General features: G+C 53.4%; 6 protein-coding genes across 6 annotated transcripts; 5 read left to right on the forward strand and 1 right to left on the reverse strand.

The window, feature by feature from the left end:
• Window positions 1-671: 671 nt before the first annotated feature.
• On the forward strand, window positions 672-5,738 carry ASPZODRAFT_151310 (hypothetical protein; the record flags this gene model as incomplete). Its single annotated transcript, XM_022725728.1, has 3 exons — window positions 672-2,275; window positions 2,328-5,049; window positions 5,142-5,738. The coding sequence occupies 3 exons, from the start codon at window positions 672-674 to the stop codon at window positions 5,736-5,738; spliced, it is 4,923 nt and encodes a 1,640-aa protein (XP_022582388.1).
• A 1,113-nt stretch (window positions 5,739-6,851) lies between these two features.
• On the forward strand, window positions 6,852-7,640 carry ASPZODRAFT_141443 (hypothetical protein; the record flags this gene model as incomplete). Its single annotated transcript, XM_022724750.1, has 3 exons — window positions 6,852-6,892; window positions 6,951-7,166; window positions 7,400-7,640. The coding sequence occupies 3 exons, from the start codon at window positions 6,852-6,854 to the stop codon at window positions 7,638-7,640; spliced, it is 498 nt and encodes a 165-aa protein (XP_022582389.1).
• Window positions 7,641-7,951: 311 nt separating this feature from the next.
• On the forward strand, window positions 7,952-9,182 carry ASPZODRAFT_131478 (hypothetical protein). Its single transcript, XM_022722774.1, has one exon. It carries the CDS (start codon window positions 8,172-8,174, stop codon window positions 9,042-9,044), a length of 873 nt encoding a protein of 290 aa, XP_022582390.1. The 5' UTR covers window positions 7,952-8,171; the 3' UTR covers window positions 9,045-9,182.
• Window positions 9,183-11,997: 2,815 nt separating this feature from the next.
• Window positions 11,998-13,489, forward strand: ASPZODRAFT_64177 (hypothetical protein; the record flags this gene model as incomplete). The annotated part of the gene is made up of 2 exons (XM_022729210.1): window positions 11,998-12,057; window positions 12,113-13,489. The coding sequence occupies 2 exons, from the start codon at window positions 11,998-12,000 to the stop codon at window positions 13,487-13,489; spliced, it is 1,437 nt and encodes a 478-aa protein (XP_022582391.1).
• A 314-nt stretch (window positions 13,490-13,803) lies between these two features.
• Window positions 13,804-14,973, reverse strand: ASPZODRAFT_151313 (hypothetical protein; the record flags this gene model as incomplete). The annotated part of the gene is made up of 6 exons (XM_022725729.1): window positions 13,804-13,962; window positions 14,017-14,061; window positions 14,119-14,489; window positions 14,560-14,623; window positions 14,685-14,812; window positions 14,880-14,973. The coding sequence occupies 6 exons, from the start codon at window positions 14,971-14,973 to the stop codon at window positions 13,804-13,806; spliced, it is 861 nt and encodes a 286-aa protein (XP_022582392.1).
• A 1,112-nt stretch (window positions 14,974-16,085) lies between these two features.
• On the forward strand, window positions 16,086-17,651 carry ASPZODRAFT_63761 (hypothetical protein; the record flags this gene model as incomplete). The annotated part of the gene is made up of 2 exons (XM_022729179.1): window positions 16,086-16,338; window positions 16,417-17,651. 2 exons carry the CDS (start codon window positions 16,086-16,088, stop codon window positions 17,649-17,651), a joined length of 1,488 nt encoding a protein of 495 aa, XP_022582393.1.
• Between the last annotated feature and the right edge of the window lie 61 nt (window positions 17,652-17,712).

Genomic DNA, 17,712 nt, shown 5'->3' on the forward strand with positions numbered 1-17,712 from the left:
CCACCCATCATTTTCATCTCCCATCCTGTTCTAACTTCCTCCTCCATCTTCCATCGCGATCGTCAACATTACTGCCAAGCCGCCCATCCTGTGACCCCTTCTGCTGCCGCCGACAGCCCCCATAGACCTCATTGGCCGCCCGCCAGCGGGCTCCTGCATCAATGTGGGCGCAGCGCTGAGGTTGATCCCTTGTCTCGCTGTCTCGCTGTCTCGCTGTCTCGCTGTCTCGCTGTCTCGCTGTCTCGCTGCCTCGCTGTCTCTCGCTTGACACTGTGTCTTGTCAGCCTCTCCTTCGTCTTCTTTATAATTTTTCATCTTCATCATCATCGTCTTCTTCTCTCTCCCTCTCTCGCTTCCTCCCCTCCCTGGCGTTCTTGTTGTGTTCCCCCTCCTCTCCTCCTCCTCCCCTCCCCTCCCCTCCCCGGCCGAGTCGTCCTACGCCTACGACCGATTTTTCCTCCTCCAAAAGGGTCACAAATAATACAAAGCCAACCCACCGGCGCCTCGTTCAGCCCACAGTCGGCCTCCCCAGGATGCGGTGTCGGAAACGTTTCAAGAAGGATGCTCTTCGTTGAACACACTGCTTGAATTGTTTGACGAACATTTATCGGAAACCGAAAAAAAGAAAGAAAACACCCAGGGGAAAAGAAACAAAAAAGCAGACAAAAAAGATGCTGCCGACCGTCACCCCTTTACCCCCTGTCCAACCGCACCATCACCTCCATCACGATGCCCCCTACGACCACTGGCACCGACGCTCGCGCTTGCAGTGGCCACATCCGGTCCAGCGCTTCGAGCGGCTCTCGCTGGTCGCAGAGGGGGGTCGCTCTCGCTCGCAGAGCTCTGGGGAACATGCCCTGCGACGCAAGACCCCGAATGGCACCCTCGCCGCGGGTTACGATGGGACGCCTGGTGAGACCGCCGTCCAGCCCCCGGCCACCAAGCATATCCTTGTCTCCTCCCTCGACTACACGCAGCAGCAGCAGCCGCCGCTGGCCGACCAGCTGCTCCCTCGAAACTTTCCCCCGCTCTTTAATCCAGACCCCGCCAGTGTCCATGCCAACAGTCCCAGTTGGGTCCGATCCCTGAACTCCCAGCAACAACACCCGACCGGCATCGATTCCATGCTCTACCAGACTCTCCCTATCCAGCAGCAACAACAACAGCAGCAGCAGCACCATCATCATCAACAACAACAACAACAACGATATATCTTCCCACACGGCGCTGCCTACATCCCGACCGTACTACCGGCTACACTACAACCCTGTGGAGGACCAACTGCCCCTGCAGGGAGTACGCCGTACGGTCCATACTGGCCAGATGGTGCCTTTATTCCCTATCGACCGGCGGCGTTGCGTGACGCCTTTGCCTACGGCCAACAGCAACAGCAGCAGCAGCATGAACAGGCATTTGGCCCCCAGCCACTCATGCCAATAGACGTCAATAAGACCAATTTCCCTCCTCGACATGCCGCTCACAAGTCCCTTGATCTCTCGCACCATCCTCACATCTTACCAGGCCACCACGCTTATACTTCTTCCTCTGGTGCTGGTGCTGGTGCTGCTGCGACCACCACAGCCGCTCTCCCCACGACTACTGGATATCACTTTCCCGGTACCCGCCAGGTCGAGTTCAAGGAGAAAATCCTGTCCTGGGCCCACGGCGTTTACGTCGATCTGCTTGCTTCCATCCACCAGGCGAGACGTCACAGCGCGGCTAGTGCCATTGATGGGCAGTCCTCACTGCCCCGGTTCCTGAAACCCAGCATCTTCCCGAAACCTCCCCGGCAGCCTGGGCTAGACTTTGCGACGGCCGTCGCCCATCCGACTCCCCCGATCGACATCCCTCGCCATAACAGCTATCCTTCTAGCCAGTACGACCTTCGCTCCCTAGGTGGCGCACTGCCTAGCAGCGGGAGGCAACACACCCCGTTGGTGAATAGCAATAATATTAATAGCCCTAAGAATAATAATACCAGCCATCACCACCACAACCACCACCGCCATACCAACTATCTTCATCACCATCACCATTCGCAACAGCTTCCCCGTGCGTCGGTGGGTCGACATGGCCTGCCGGCTCGGATAGGCGGGACCTCCATCTCAACCACGGCAAATGCTATCTCCGCGTTGGAGATGTTATCTCATCTATGTAGTGAGAGTGGTTGGGAGTGGATCGACGGAATGTTGTTGGGCGGCTGTCTTGCCTACGGTTTAGGGGATTATCCTAAAGCCATGCGGTGGTATTCACGAATCATCGCGAGAGATGCAACGTAAGTTACTTCCTTGTTCCTCTCTCTCTCTGTCTCTCTATTGACGTATCAGACATGTCGAGGCGATTTCAAACCTCGCAGCCACACTGTTAGCGTTAGATCGTCGCGAGGAAGCGATGCAGCACTGGTTTCGGGCCGTGAAGCTGCGACCAAGTTTCTTCGAAGCGGTAGAACATCTGATAGGTTTGCTGTGTAGCAGCCAGCGCGGCAAGGAGGCTGTCCAGCTCATTCACCACGTGCAGTCCTCATTACGCCTGAGCCACAACGGTGACTGCTTCACGACCGACGAGCACGCCAGCGAGACTGAAAGCGACGTCGAGAGCCGCGTCTCCAGCACATCTGACTTGGACTCTTACGACAAAGCCGCCTTTGATTATGATGATGGCTGGGCCGTCCCCTACGACGCCACCGAGCAACCCCCCGTCGGATTCGGCTCGAGCGGTTATGCAGTGCCCGGTGCTGATAACGGCCGCATGCTAGCCCTCATTCATGCCAAGGGCAACATGCTCTACGCCCTCGGCGACCACGTGGGGGCCGCTGCCGCCTTTGAGGACGCTATTCTCATTGCTGCCGGCCGTCGACGGCACGGTATCCGGAGCCTGATCCATCAGATCTTTATCGCTGTCGCCCAGGGCACGGCCCTCCGTCGTCCCGATGATACCGCAGCCGCTGCCACCGCTCCACTGGATCAGCGCTCCACCATCCTGCTGTATCCTGACAAGGCCTTGCAGACCGCCAAACTGGTCTTCTCCGCTAGCGGTGGCACCCCGCTCGGCCTGCAATATGTCGCCGAAGGTCTCGCCCGCAAGGCCGCCGTGTCCACGACGAGTAACTCGCTACTGTCTCTGGCGAAGATCTACCAGGATGGCATGTCCACCATGGCGACCGCCGCGGCCGCCGGCGCTGCCACCCCTAATTCTTCCTGCTCGCCGCGAGCTGCTGCCGCCGCCCCCACCGTGCGCGAGATCCTCGCGCTCTATTACCTTTCTCTTTCCCTCCAACCTAGCCCCTCCACCGCCAACAATGTCGGCATCCTACTCGCCAGTATTCAGCACAACGCCGCCGTCAAGGGCCCCGGGTCCCGACCGCCGGGCAGCGGTCTGGCGGCCGGCGGGAATGGTAACAAACCGCACCCTGACATTCCCGGCGTGGTCCCCGGCAGCGGTGTCTCCCTCGCCCTGGCGTACTACAACTACGGCCTGCATCTGGACGCGCGGCATGCTCACCTCTACACCAACCTGGGCAGCTTGCTCAAGGATATCGGCCAACTGCAGGCCGCCATCAAGATGTACGAACAAGCCGTCCACTGCGACGGCCAGTTCGATATCGCCCTCGCCAATCTTGCGAACGCGGTCAAGGATGCCGGACGCATCAATGATGCCATTACCTATTACCAGCGTGCTGTGAAGGTCAATCCGGAGTTTGCCGAAGCCGTCTGTGGTCTGGCCAACGCCCTCAACTCCGTCTGTAAATGGGTGGGCCGCGGCGGGGTCGCCCGTGGTCAAGGGTTCTGTGACCGATGGCACGTCGATGAGCAAGGGATGCTGCATGACGCCTCTAGCTCCGAGTCGAGTAACGGCTGGATCCAACGGGTCGTCGATATCGTCAACCGGCAGCTGCGGGAAGGCGAGTCCTGGGGTCGCGGCATCCTGACCCCGGCTCTGATCGAGTCGCTGGGCGCGCAGATCGCCCCGGCACTGGACCGCAGCCGGCTGCCTGCCCGCCAACGCGGCACGCTGGTCAATCTCCTTCAGTCGTGGGCTGGCCAACGCTGGGAGGGTGCACGCATTGTCCGTCTGGTGGAGCGGGCGACCCGTGCGCTTACCTGGCAGTGGTATCAGGACCGGTACGTCTACGGCCACGAGTACGCGGCGGCCACCTATCCGCGGCCACAGCTGCCTGCGGGTCTGACGCCACCCAACGCGCCGACGGTGCTGCCCTTTCATACGTTCACCTGCCCGCTGTCGGCGAAGCAGATCCGGCAGATCTCTCAACGCAACGGCCTGCGGATCTCGTGCGCCACGCTGCGGGCTCCCTGGCTGCCCAGTACGGTGTACCGGCCCCCTCCGCCCCCGAACCCGTACCTGCGGGTCGGCTACGTCTCGTCGGACTTCAACAACCACCCGCTGGCGCACCTGATGCAGTCCGTCTTTGGCCTGCACGACCCGGGGCGAGTCAAGGCGTACTGCTACGCGACGACTGCGAGCGACAAGTCGGTACACCGGAACCAGATCGAAACCGAGGCCCCCGTGTTCCACGACGCCAGCAGCTGGCCGGTGGACCGTCTCGTCGAGCAGATCGTCGACGACGGCATCCACATCCTCGTCAACCTCAACGGGTATACGCGTGGCGCGCGCAACGAGGTCTTTGCTGCGCGCCCGGCCCCGATCCACATGTCGTTTATGGGCTTTGCCGGCACGCTGGGCGCCGAATGGTGTGACTACATCCTTGCCGATGAACTGTCCATCCCGCGCACGACGTTGGGGCCGGCGACTAGCTCTGGCAGTAAGGTCGATCGCAGCGCGCTCCTTGAGGACCGAATCCTGGAAGCCGACCACGGCGAGGACCAGGAGGACTGGGTGTACGGGGAGAAGATCGTGTTCACCCGCGACACGTTCTTTTGCTGCGACCACCGACAGAGCGCGCCGGACGCTCAAGATCTGCGTCTGGGGTGGGAGCAAGAACAGCAAAGACGATGGCGGATGCGCAAGGAGCTGTTTCCGAACCTCAGCGACGACACGATCATCCTGGGGAATTTCAACCAACTTTACAAGGTATCTATTTTTTTTTAATTTTTTTTACTTTCCCCCCCCCCTTGATCTCACCACTCCAAAGATCAAGTTGGTCGATTACGCTAACATTTCAGATCGAACCGACGACATTCCGGACGTGGCTACGGATCCTGGCGCGGATCCCGAACGCGGTGCTGTGGCTGCTGCGGTTCCCCGAGGTCGGGGAGCAGAACCTGCGGGAGACGGCGATAGCGTGGGCCGGGGAGGAGACGGCGGCGCGGGTGATCTTCACGGACGTGGCCCCAAAGAACGCGCACATTGCGCGGGCCAAGGTGCTGGACCTGTTTCTAGACACGCCCGAGTGCAACGCGCACACGACGGCGACGGACGTGCTGTGGAGCGGGACTCCGTTACTGACGTACCCGCGATACGAGTACAAGATGTGCTCGCGGATGGCGAGCAGCATTCTCAGCAGCGCGCTGCCACGCGGCGAGGCCGGGCGACGGGCGGCGCAGGAGCTCATCGCGTGCTCGGACGAGGACTACGAGGCCAAGGCGATCCAGCTGTGCACGAGTCCCGCGCGGCTGGGCGAGCTGCGGCGGCTGCTCTTCCTCGAGCGGCGGGGCAGCCGGCTGTTTGACACGCGGCGGTGGGTGGGCGATCTCGAGGAGGCGTATGAGAGGGTGTGGAAGCGGTGGGTGAAGGGCGAAGAAGGCGATATATGGTTATAAACGACTTGACTGACTGACTGACTGACTGAATCTACGATACCCTAGCGTTGCATAGCATAGCGTGAATGAGATATGAACCATTGCACTTGGACACGGAAGTAATTGGCCGAGCATCATGACTCTGGAGAGCATCATGACTCTGGATTATCCGTCATGGTTTGTCTATTTGGTCCGTACTGGATGAAATACAAAGTACTATGACTCGTCATGTTTAAAGATGGGCTGCATCGCCATGCGCGCGAGTACCAACTCGGTAGTTCTTGCATGGCATGGGCTCGCTTATTATCTCTGATTTAGAGTACATGTTATGCACACTTATTCTTGTACTTATATCTAGTACCTAGTTAACTACTAGGTAGTAACTATATATCATATCTCGTACCGGGAGTCACCATTGTGGTAGGTACTATGTTGTACCTACAGCCTTGACGGGGCTGTACGGAGTATGTGATGTGATGGGATTCAGCAACGAGCATGGCAGATCGGACAGATCGTTCCTGATCGACTTGGTCATCTTTAACTATACAGAGATCTACATATACGCAGTAGTAGAGTAACTAGAGTAATAGAGTATAGTATAAAGTAACTAGAGTATAATAGAGTAACTAGAGTATATAGAGTAACTAGAGTAACTAGAGTAACTAGAGTATAGAGTAAGTATAGAGTAAGTATAGAGTAAGTATAGAGTATGAGTATAACTAGGTACTAGTTACATAGACATTTAAAGATACATACACATAGTACATAGGTAACTATGTACTATGTGTATGTATCTTACGGTATTGTCGGGAACCATGAGGTCCCCGGATGGGAAATGAAGCCCGAGCCCGTGCCCAATCACGGGGGGAGCCAGTACCCCGGCGTCCGGTGACCAGCGCGGCGGATGCAACGGTCGTCGATCATATAATAATTATATACTCCATATTTAGAGTAATATATAATATATTATATATATGATTATAATATAAATATATAATATAAGTATATAAGACTATAATATAAATATATAATGTATTTATATATATTTATATACCTATATATATTTATATAATATATTTTAATACCTAGGTATCCGTACTCCGTACGTACCCTGTTACACAGATAACGTGCTAGATGGGTGGGGATGGCAGGGGTATATCTCAAATACTTGCCGTGTGAGTGAGGATTTACTGAGTCGGTAGTATATTGTAATATTGACTGGTAGACTACTAGGAACGTCTCCTACCTCGGTACTCCGTCCCTACAACTACCGTTCTCCATAGTTACTCCTACGAGTGCCGATCAAGTCAGCAACCTGCAGATGCTGCGCCGGATATATCCGTGGGCCATGACAAATAGAATGGACCAATCCGCGTGCTGGATCTGGGTTCACTGTAACACCGGTAGCGGATGCACCACAACGGTCCTTAGTCTACAGGTACAGGTACTGTATGTAGTATGTAGTAGGTACTTGTCTCTGGAGTATGGTATTTAGTAGCTACTACTAGCTTACATAGACCATAGTACTTATGTAGGTGTAATACTAGGAGTAACTGTAGGAGGTACACACCATAGTACGAAGTACTATGGTGAGAATCTACCTTGAGAATGGAAACTTCTCTTCCATGATACTACAGTACTCCTACACCATGGCATGCATGATCTTCGGATCCACCGACTAGCGAATTAACCCTGTCAACCGCCCAGGAAAGGCTGGAGACTGGAGATGAACGAGGCCGAGCGACAGGGTTGCCCGCGGCTGCAGGAACGCCGATCGGTGCCCAACAGGGAATCTCGTTAACAATCATGCCGGTTGAATCCTGCGCGGTGGAGCGATCGATCGCCGCATGGCTGGCTGATGGAGGAGAGGATTACGGAGTACGGAGTACGGAGTACGGAGTACAAGAGGAGAGTGCCTGGTAATATGTAGCTGGTAATAGACAGTCGAATATAGTACTTGATATTTACTATAATATAGATAGAATATATTGTAGACATTACTAGTAACTAGTGGGTAATAGGTACTAGGTAGGGGACTCAGGTACCTAGTACCTAGGTACTAAGGTACTACGTACCTTAGTAGTAGGTAGGTACTAGTACATGACAATACTGTGTACTGTAAGATCGATCGATCTGTAATACTCGTACAGTCCATGTCAATCATTTATTATTCTATTTCTCTTTTTATACTATGTACTCTTCTCTGTGCCCCTCATTGGCCTCCTCAGCTCCAACGAACCCCTTAAGCTGACTTCGGTTCACTTACAGGGATTCAGATCGATCCCTTTTAACCTTCCCCGCCAGGCAGGATCTTATATCTTGTCTACTTATCTCTTGTCTCCTTTGTCTCAACAATAGACTACACCTTACTCTACACCTTACTCTACACCTTACTCTACACCACACTTACCTCTATACTACTATACTACTATACTATTATACTACTATATTACCATGTCCCCCAGTCATCGTCGTGGTCCTTGGGTCCCAGAGGAAGACCAGCTGCTGCTTCAGCTGGTGCGCGACCAGGGTCCCAACAACTGGGTGCGCATCTCCCAGCACATGCACTGCCGATCGCCCAAGCAGTGTCGCGAGCGCTTCCATCAGAACCTCAAGCCCTCGCTGAACCGCGAGCCCATCTCCGCCGAGGAAGGCCTGATGATCGAGCGCATGGTCAACGAGATGGGCAAGCGCTGGGCTGAGATTGCTCGCCGCCTCGGCAACCGCAGCGACAACGCCGTCAAGAACTGGTGGAATGGCAGCATGAACCGCAAAAAGCGCGGCCTTCATTCCCACCGGCCTTCTACCAGTTGGTCGAGATCACGAATGCATTTTGACATCAGCAGCAGCAGCAGCAGCAGCAGCAGTAGCAGTAGCAGCAGCGCCAACCCTGCTCGTCGGAATTCTTCTGCTTCCATCTCTTCTTCTCACCACCACCATCTTACCCCCATCTTCACTACTCTACACACCCTCAACCGCCCCGTGGAGGCGCCTTTGACCTCGCCGGCTTTCTCCGTGGCCTCGAATGCTCCCTCCATGGAACTGCCGGCTCTGGTCTCGGACCACAACTCGGTCGCCTCGGCCTCATCGCCGCGCACCTTATCCCCCCAGCTGCCCTTCCCTCGCGATCGCCAGCTCTCCGGTGGCGTCCATGCCAGCTACGAGATCCGCGGCCAGTTCCCCGAGATCCGGCGCCAGAGCGTGCCTTTGTCCGTTCACGAGGCCTATTTCCCTCCTTCGTGGCCTGCTTCTTCCCGTCCGCAGTCGAGGCATATCAAGTCGCCGCCGCGGGACACGCGCATGGGACTGGACAATCTGCTCAACTAGGCGGGATTCTCTGCGGCATGAGCGACGAGTTTCTTTTGTTAAGATACCTGATTCCTTCCGATCATTTCTTTTGTATGTACAGAGTGCAGGCACCTGAAAAGTAATCATAGAGTTCTCTCTACTATTCTCTCTCTCTCTCTCTCTCTCTCTCTCTCTCTATACTTTCTACGTACTCTCTACTGTACTACGTACTCTAGTCTTCAATAGACTGTGACAGGCTTGCATGTGTGACAGCTGCGGGTGACGTATGCAGTACAACTCCATTGGGACAGAGATCACGATCCGATCGAATTGATGAGTCGAGTGTATATCATGTTTCTGACGGAATTAGTTCCCGTATGGTCTAATACTATAGTATAGTATAGTATAGTATAGTATAGCATACTGTACACTGTCTCCGTACGAGTAGCTCTGACTGGTTCTTCAGATCCGACTGATCGGAAGCGGAAGCGTATGTGATCCAGGAGGATGGTAGCCCTGCAGTAATACAGTATACAGTATACCTTACAGTATACCTTACAGGTACCTGGTACTACTCGTACTTAGGTAGGTATTGTCTGTGCTCGTACGGAGTACTCTCTCATTGGCTATCGGAGGATCTCGGGGGGGCAGTGCTACTCTAACTAGTGGACAGCTGATCTTTTCTACCGATCAGGACTAGGGTACCCGCCTATCCGGTCCATGCGCGATCGCCAAGTTCTACAGACGTATGTAACTAATAGCATACTGTTGTAGTTGTAGTGTAGTTGTAGTATACCTGTGTAGTAGGAGAGAAGAGTGTAGTATACCTGTGTAGTAGGAGAGAAGAGTATATCTATACTAATACAAGTGCTATACCTGGTTCTAGCGAAACAGGTGAATCAATAGGAAGGTTGTCATGCAGTTACCCTTTATGGAAGTTGCCATACCCACTTGTACAGTAAGCATACTAGTACGGGGTACTAGTATGCTAATACCGTAATATACCTTTATACAAGTAATACTAGTTCGCCCCACGTGGACCTGTCAGCTAAACCGTTGGAGCTTAAGACGGCGTCTCCGTCAGATCCAAAGGTACGGCTCATTTCTATGTAGTAGCTGGGGTATCCTGGAAAACTATCGTATTAATCAATGTGTACCGAGTAGATTAACCGGAGTAAGAGTAAGAGTAAGAGGAAAATGAAAATAATAATGGGATTGTCTGACCTGACAGACAAGTCTAGACACCCACAGGTAGGGATGTTTTATCTAGACCCCTCGGCTACCATGTTCTATCTATACTCACACTTCCCCCCCCTTTTTCTTGACAGCCTGATCCGGGGTTGCCGATGTCCAGCTGGTCTACTCTTGACCCTTCAGGTAGCCACCTCCCACATCAATGTGTGTGTGTGTGTGTGTGTGTGTGTGTGTGGCTAATCGGTTCACTTTCTCTTATGTGGCTTCTCTGTCCTACTCAATCAAAGACAAGAGTCCAGGGTTCGTGGGAGGATGTCCGGAGATGCGCTTGTATGGATTGCCACCTCTGCAAGCTGCGTTTCACACGTTCAGCTCAGCAGTTAGAGCACTCGGTTGAGATTTCCTGATTCAGGCAAAATAAATTAAATCAGGGAAATATATATAGTACTATCGATAATCCCAAATTAATATCCATGTTAAAAAAAGAAAAAAAAAAAATCTTAGATACTACTTACTCCGCTCCCGTATCCTCCAAGCAGTTCATGCAGCTTAGCCTTCATTATTGGATCAGCCACACGTCAAGGATACGAGCGGCAAGGGACATGTGCCGTCCCCAAAGGCTACTTAGCACAATAGATTATAACCTATAATCTATCCTCGAGGGGGGCTTGGCCCCGTACCTCATTCGCTGGCTGTTTTTGCCTTTTTTTTTTTTTCCAACGGTCGGGGTCGGCTGTCAGCGCAGATTCTGCAAATGACTAGAAAGATGGCAATCTCAGGTTCATTGTGCTGCAGTAGTGGTGGCGGTATGTATGTACTCCTCCGTAGTTAGTTGATTCCAGCCAGGTGGTACGTTCGATCATTTCATCAATTTCGTATCCCCTTGTACCCAACTTTACACGTCTGTATTGTTGACCGTTGGGGATTGAGTTTGGCCGTGGATCTTGAACAATGTTAGTTATGGAGTAACTAGTTAGTTGGTCATTGCGTAGACTTACTCCGTACTCCGTACCCAGTAAGGTACTCCCTAACTATGTACTCGTAGAGAACAATACTGGTCAAGTCATAATCTGTGTGAAACAATCGACTGCTCCGTATGCTGTCAAGATCATTACTCCGTACTCCCCCTTGCCAAGGCCAGCGAGATACTCCGTACGGAGTACCCCGTTTCTGCAGAGACGACCGTCGGCCTTGTTCGTCGGTAGCAACAAGCAGCTCGCTGATCTTTCGTTAGTACTCACCGGAACTTCTCCGTGATGGCGTGCTCCGGAGGATATGCTCCATCTATATTGCTTTTGGAACCTCTTAGCGTCGATAGTCAGTCCGCACTGGGAAGTGCGCAGTGGGCACAATCCTCCGTAATGCTTGGACCCAGAGGATCGACACTACAGACGTCGTCATGGAGATCTGCCAGAGAGCCAAGTACGGAGTCCCGGAGTAACAAAACGCAGCACGGAGCACGGAGCACGGAGTCCGGAGAAGCTGACTAAGAGAGAGTAAAGGGACACGTGACTATACCTCAAGGAGCAGGCGGTAAATCACGTGTTTTGCCATGCGAAAGAAGGCGGTGAAGCCGAACTGACGATGATGGCAAAGTCAACCAACGTAACGATTCTCACTTGAGCTTGAGCTTCAGCTTACTTGAGCTTGCTTGAGCTTTTGAAGAAAGGGAGAAAGAAGGAAGAAAGAGAGAAGGAAAGAAACTGGCGTCCAGTTCTCTCAATTCATTGCTCCCATTATATTTCATTTCATGGAAGTGGCCAGTCTGCAGCAGCCGGCGTTGAATATGGACGCGACAATGGACATGGACATGGACATTGACCTTGGTCCAATGCCCGAGGTGGATGCAATTGAGATGGTAAGGAGTCGAGGAAGCACCCTCAGCCATCTATTTCCCTCAACTAATTCGTTAGGATTCCGTGGCAGCAGCTCCTCAGGAGAGTGGGGTAGATCCCCTCGATACTGAAGCACAGTACGAGAAGATTCACGTCCGAGGCGTCGACGAGCTGACAACGGATAATATCAAACAATTCGCGGCCCAGCATTTCACTGTCGAGCTGCCGAGCCGCGTCGAATGGATCGACGACACGTCCGCGAATATCGTGTACTCGTCCCCGGACATCGGTCTGCAGGCCTTGGCTGCCTTCACACAGATCATCGAAGAGGAAGCCGCTTCGCTACCAGCTCTGCGACTGCGTTCCGCAAAGGCCTTGTCCAGCCATCCAGACTCTGTCCTTCAGGTTCGCGCCGCCGTCAAGACTGATCGTAAGAAGGCCCGCGCCCACGAGGCCAGTCGGTTCTATCTCATGCACCCGGAGCATGACCCGCGGGAGCGCTTGCGTCGCGAGCTCGCCGACAGAAGGCGCCAAGGAGGTGGTGGCGATACCAGCGACGGAGAGTACCGGCGGCGACGGTTCGATGACCAGGAGCTTCGACGTCGGAGGGACCGTGACGGAGACTACGGCATCACGGCCAACATGTACGATGACACCACCACCAACAACACCAATCATAGTACCGACGACCTATCAGATGCCGAGCGTAGTCGCCCCAGCCGGCGACGAAGGGAGCGCGACGAGTTGTTCCCAGGGGACGACAGCGGCCGGCTATCGGGTCGTTTGCGGAACCGCAGCGCCTCACCCGGTCGCGACACGCTGGACGATATCGGCCGGGTAGAGCGCGGCGACAATGCCAACAACGACGACAACCACAACCACGCAACCAGCTCGCGCCGTCGCTTCCGCGAGCGGTCTCCGCAGCTCAGCCGTCGCAACCAGGGCCGCGAGCTGTTCCCTGCCAAAAACCGCGCGGACTCCTCTGAAGACGACACCCGCGAGCTGTTCCCCAACAAGACGGCCGCGAGTTTTCTGAAGAAGGAGCTTTTCCCAACCAAGAACAGCAACCATCGACGCTCCGATGCCTTTGACGCCGCCGACGAAACCGCAGACCTCTTCGCGCGACGCATCTCTGTTCCCCTTGTCGACGGCGCCCACGACGCAGGCCGCAACAAGAATATCGAACTCTTCCCCGACACCACCGCGGTCAGCAGCAGGATCCGCGGATCCGCAGCCGGAAGAGGAGGAGAGGGTTCTGATCTCTCCATTCGAGGCGCCGCAGCAGGCCTCGCCATCAAGGGTAAGGGCAAGGGCAAGGGCATGGGCATGGACGCCTCGGTCCGCGAGCTGTTCCCCTCCAAATATAATAACGCCAATGCGGGCAAAGAGCTCTTTTCTGAAAAGATCGACGGGCGAGGGGGCCAGCGACGCAGAGCTGAAGATATGTTTAGTTAAGCTTTTCAATTTTTACAGCAGTCTCAATTTTCTTTTCTCTTCTTCTTTTTTTCCTTCTCCCTCTTTTCTTATTTTCATTTGTTGACAATAAATTTATTCTATACCACGTCAAGTTGCATCTACTTTGTTCTTAATCTTGCAAATCCTAGATATCCAGGCGACAGGCAAATATCAAATTCAAAATTGGAAAAAATACTCTAACATTGAATGAAATTCCACAAAAAAAAAAAATCAAAATCGGTGTTGTCTCCGTCAATCTCCTCCTTCTAGCTGACTGTACGCTTCCGCTTCCGCTTCCGTTGGCTCAAGGGCCCTCACAAAAGCGATGCACAACCCGCAGCGCCCATTGCGATTCCAAAGCTGTAGAAGTGTCCCGGGGTGACGCCTACCAGGCCATTGCCAGCGGAACACATCAGGTCCCGCTCGCCACTGCACTTGAGGTTACTGATTGCCGTTCCGTAGCTGTAGTATTCCTGGAACCATCAATATATTTAAAACCAAAAGAAAAAAAGGGGAGGAAAACTTACGGTACCGTAGTGCACAAAGTCGTACGGCAGAGAGATATACATGTTCTAGAGTAAGGTTAGTCTGTCAATTTTCAAGAGGAGTTGGAGAATGAAGGGTCATACCGGAACACCATCGCCCTCGTTATTGCCACGGTTGAGAGTGCCATTGATGGAGCTTCCAAAGTCGGCAAAAGCCTGGTTGCCAATGGGGAATGCGGCCAGTGCATTGCTGGTGATCTCCTTGTCGGGGAAGTTTTGCGCCAGCGCAATATAGGAGATATATGTAAGGGCACCGCCGAGCGAGTGGCCGGTCGACTCGAGCGAGTAGTCGGGATACTTCTCAATGAGGGACTTGACCTCGGAGATGATAGTGTCATGCACAGATGACCAGGGGGAGTAGATCCCCTTCATCATTTTGGCACCGGAGGGGAAGGTGACTCCAGAGAGAGTGGGTGTCACCAAGGTCGTGTCAATGTCGTTGAGAATATCGGTGACTAGGGTCCTTAGTTACTTGTTCTCTAGAACCAGCTCCTTAAAAAGTAGCAAGGAATTGCAATAGCTAACCAGTTGTAGAGCCTCTCATGGACACAGTGATCTTCTTCTTTGAGGTCGAGTATCCGATGAATCCCTTGATAATGATTTAGTCCACCCGGCTTCCTGTACACAAGGGCTGAATCAGTAAATCATACCTGAGTGTCGGTTGTCGCATCGTTAAGTGACTTGGTAACAGTGACATCAAATGCGGTTCCAGTGCACCCAGTGTATGCAGCAGATGAGAGCTCAGCGGCACGCTGAAGGTCAGCAAAGGACCCGGTATCTATAATCTGGTCAGCCACAAGTGGTCCCACGATGACGAAGGGACATCATCTTCCTCTTATTCTCACCTAAGGTAGCACGAGCTGAGAGCATGGGACTCGCAGAAGCCAGGGACATGATAGATGCCCCAGCAACAAGGGTTGAAAGGATTCCGAATGTCATCTTTGGAAAGCGTCGAAGCGTTGAATTGAGAAGGATAGTGAGAGTGAGAGGGTTGGATTCGACGAGGATCTGTCCATTCTATGTAGGAATATATAGATATCTGTTTGTCTATTTTGAAGCCCCGATTCCTCGGTAATCGGCACTGGTAGTCATACAGGTCACAATTTGTCGGCACTGGCTATGGAGCAGTGAGGTTTCATCCTGGGATATGAAACGAACCCTACCATAGAAGGGTTCAACATTGGGAGCAACATCCAAGGCTTGAGGATGCAGAGTAGCTGTGTCTGAATGGCGGATCATATCCGAATAGTGGAATGTTGAGGCCTTGAGTTGCATACAGTAATCAAACACACGATTCCCGTGACCATGCAGCCGATTTTTCAGGTAAAACAGTCTCTAACAGCCAGCTTGAGGATTTCTTCTCGAAAAGTGTAAATATGGTAGATGTGACCCCAATGGGATATTCCGATCTGAGGCTGAGACGCCCTCTTTGAGTGGACGAACCAGTCAAAGCGTCGGGAGCGGAGTTCAGGGACTCAGTTTCAACCCAAATTTGGGTCACAATAATCGCAAGGAAGACCAATCGGTAGATCCGGGTTCTAGACCCATTGCTAGCTGTTCTTTAAACGAGGGGCTTCGTGATTGCAATCCTCCGTGCTGCGTGTGGATATCAACCATGTTTCATGGCGAGTGGTAAGCACTGCGAAGGGGTCTTTGGCCCTACAAGGCTATGTAGCTTGAAACACCTCATCTGTGCATAATCAGCAAAACGTAATCTGAAGCGAGTGTGCAAAATGACGCACGAATTCAACAATCGTTTTTTGTTGTCTAGAGACAGAAGTCGACTCCAAAATGGCTGATTCGGAGTTGAGCACGGGTGGGTGTCAGACTTTCATTCAGGTAGGAAAATAGAGCTAGATTTTCCAAATCAAATGCTGGGAATCTAACATTCTAGAGATCCATTGAGGAGGAGGCAGAAGTAGGGAGGGAGAAGGAAAGAAGAGAGGGCGTGTGGTTAGTTAGTAACCTGTCTTCCGCTCAGAATAATATGCCCTGTTTGCATTCGACCGTCTGGTGGCTCGACCAAAACAATCAACACACCCACATAGACCATGGCTTCTTCAACGCCACGATCAGAGCCACTAGCAAGCACACTTGTGGCGCGTTTCCTGCGGGCAAACAATTACACAGAGACGCTTGATGCCTTTATTCACGAGGCGGGTCTTCCGGTTGACGCGGGGCAGGCGGGCAGACACGAGTGGACGATTGAACAGCTGCTGGAGGAGAAGCAGGCATACGATCAGAGCCTGAAATTCGAAAGGCATGGCGATGGGCACGAGGAGAAGGATATTTGGACAGTTCCAGGTGAGTGCCATCCGGGAAGGAGGGCAGTTCTTCTTTTCCAGGTAGAACCGGGGATATCAATGCTAACTCATCACTCAGCGCCTGCGCAACCGAGCATCGTTGAAACGCGCTCAAATCTTCTTGCCAGCTCGGTCGATTCGTGGCAGGGACCGATGACCGAGCAGGACAGCTCCCAGACGAGGCCGTCGTACATCGTCGCCACAGGGGCAGACAGACAGGTGCACCTCGTCCGAACCCGCCCTGAGCATGACATCGCGACGTCTCTGGCCGGCCTCTCAGACTCACCGATTCTGTCATACGTCTCGACTCAAGACGGCGCGTACATGTTCATGACATCCATGTCCGGGCACCTCCTGCTTTTGCATGGCTCAGAGGTGGTCGACCGCAGGAAGGAGCATACTAAATATGCTGTCCAGGTGGTCGCGTACGAAGACCACTCCACCGGAAAGCTCTGGGTCGCGACCGCGGGATGGGATATGAAGATCTTCGTCTACAGCATTACTCTCGCCCCCGGGGGGTGTCCGTTGACTACGATCGGCGAGCCCGTCGGCCGCATCGATCTGCTCAGCAACCCTGAATCCATGCTATTCCTCCGGCATCCGGATACGGGGGACCTGGTTCTCCTCGCTTCCCGGCGTGATTCTACGTATCTATTCTACTACCAGGTTGGACAAGCCCCAGTCCCATCACCGGAGAGGGCCAGTGAAGATGATGGTACTGTAGGGTCTGCCCCGTACGAGTGCAGATTACTCGGCAAGCAGAACCTGGCCCCCCATTCAACGGCATGGGTTGCCTTTTCGCCTGCCTGCCTCGCAGTGAGTCCGCATGACCCTTCGCTTCTGGCCGTGGCTACTTCAACCCTCCCGCATATGAAACTCATTATTGTGCGACTTTTATTTCCACCAATAAAGCGTCTCGATGACGGCAGCGTCGAGTCATTCGCGGAGAGAGAAAGATCAATGGCAGCGCCAGAGACACAAGCCGCACAGGCGCTCGCGGCCTTGTCGCTGCAGAACCGCGAGGACGCCGCGATCGTCATTCAGACCAACACGTTTGCGCCGCAGACGGCGTATTCCACGCCACAGGTGGTGTGGCGGCCTGACGGCTCCGGAATCTGGGTGAACGGGGACGACGGCGTGGTCCGAGGCATTGAGGCAAAGACCGGGAAGGTAGTCGCAATATTGAAGGAGGGGCATGAGCCCGGAAGTAAAGTCCGGACGATCTGGGCGGGCTGGGTCAAGGATGAGAAAGAGCAGCGACAGGAATGGCTGATCAGTGGTGGATTTGACAAGCGATTGGTCATTTGGAAGTAATTATAACAAGTAAGAAATAAAACAATTCAAAACCAATTAATTTCAATTTCAATTCAAAACT

This window comes from Penicilliopsis zonata (genome assembly GCF_001890105.1).
Source record: "Penicilliopsis zonata CBS 506.65 unplaced genomic scaffold ASPZOscaffold_5, whole genome shotgun sequence".
NCBI lineage: Eukaryota > Fungi > Ascomycota > Eurotiomycetes > Eurotiales > Aspergillaceae > Penicilliopsis > Penicilliopsis zonata.

Coding starts and splice junctions, on each gene's coding strand:
- ASPZODRAFT_131478 (XM_022722774.1), top strand. CDS start 8,172: ATGTCCCCCAGTCATCGTCGTGGTCCTTGGGTCCCAGAGGAAGACCAG.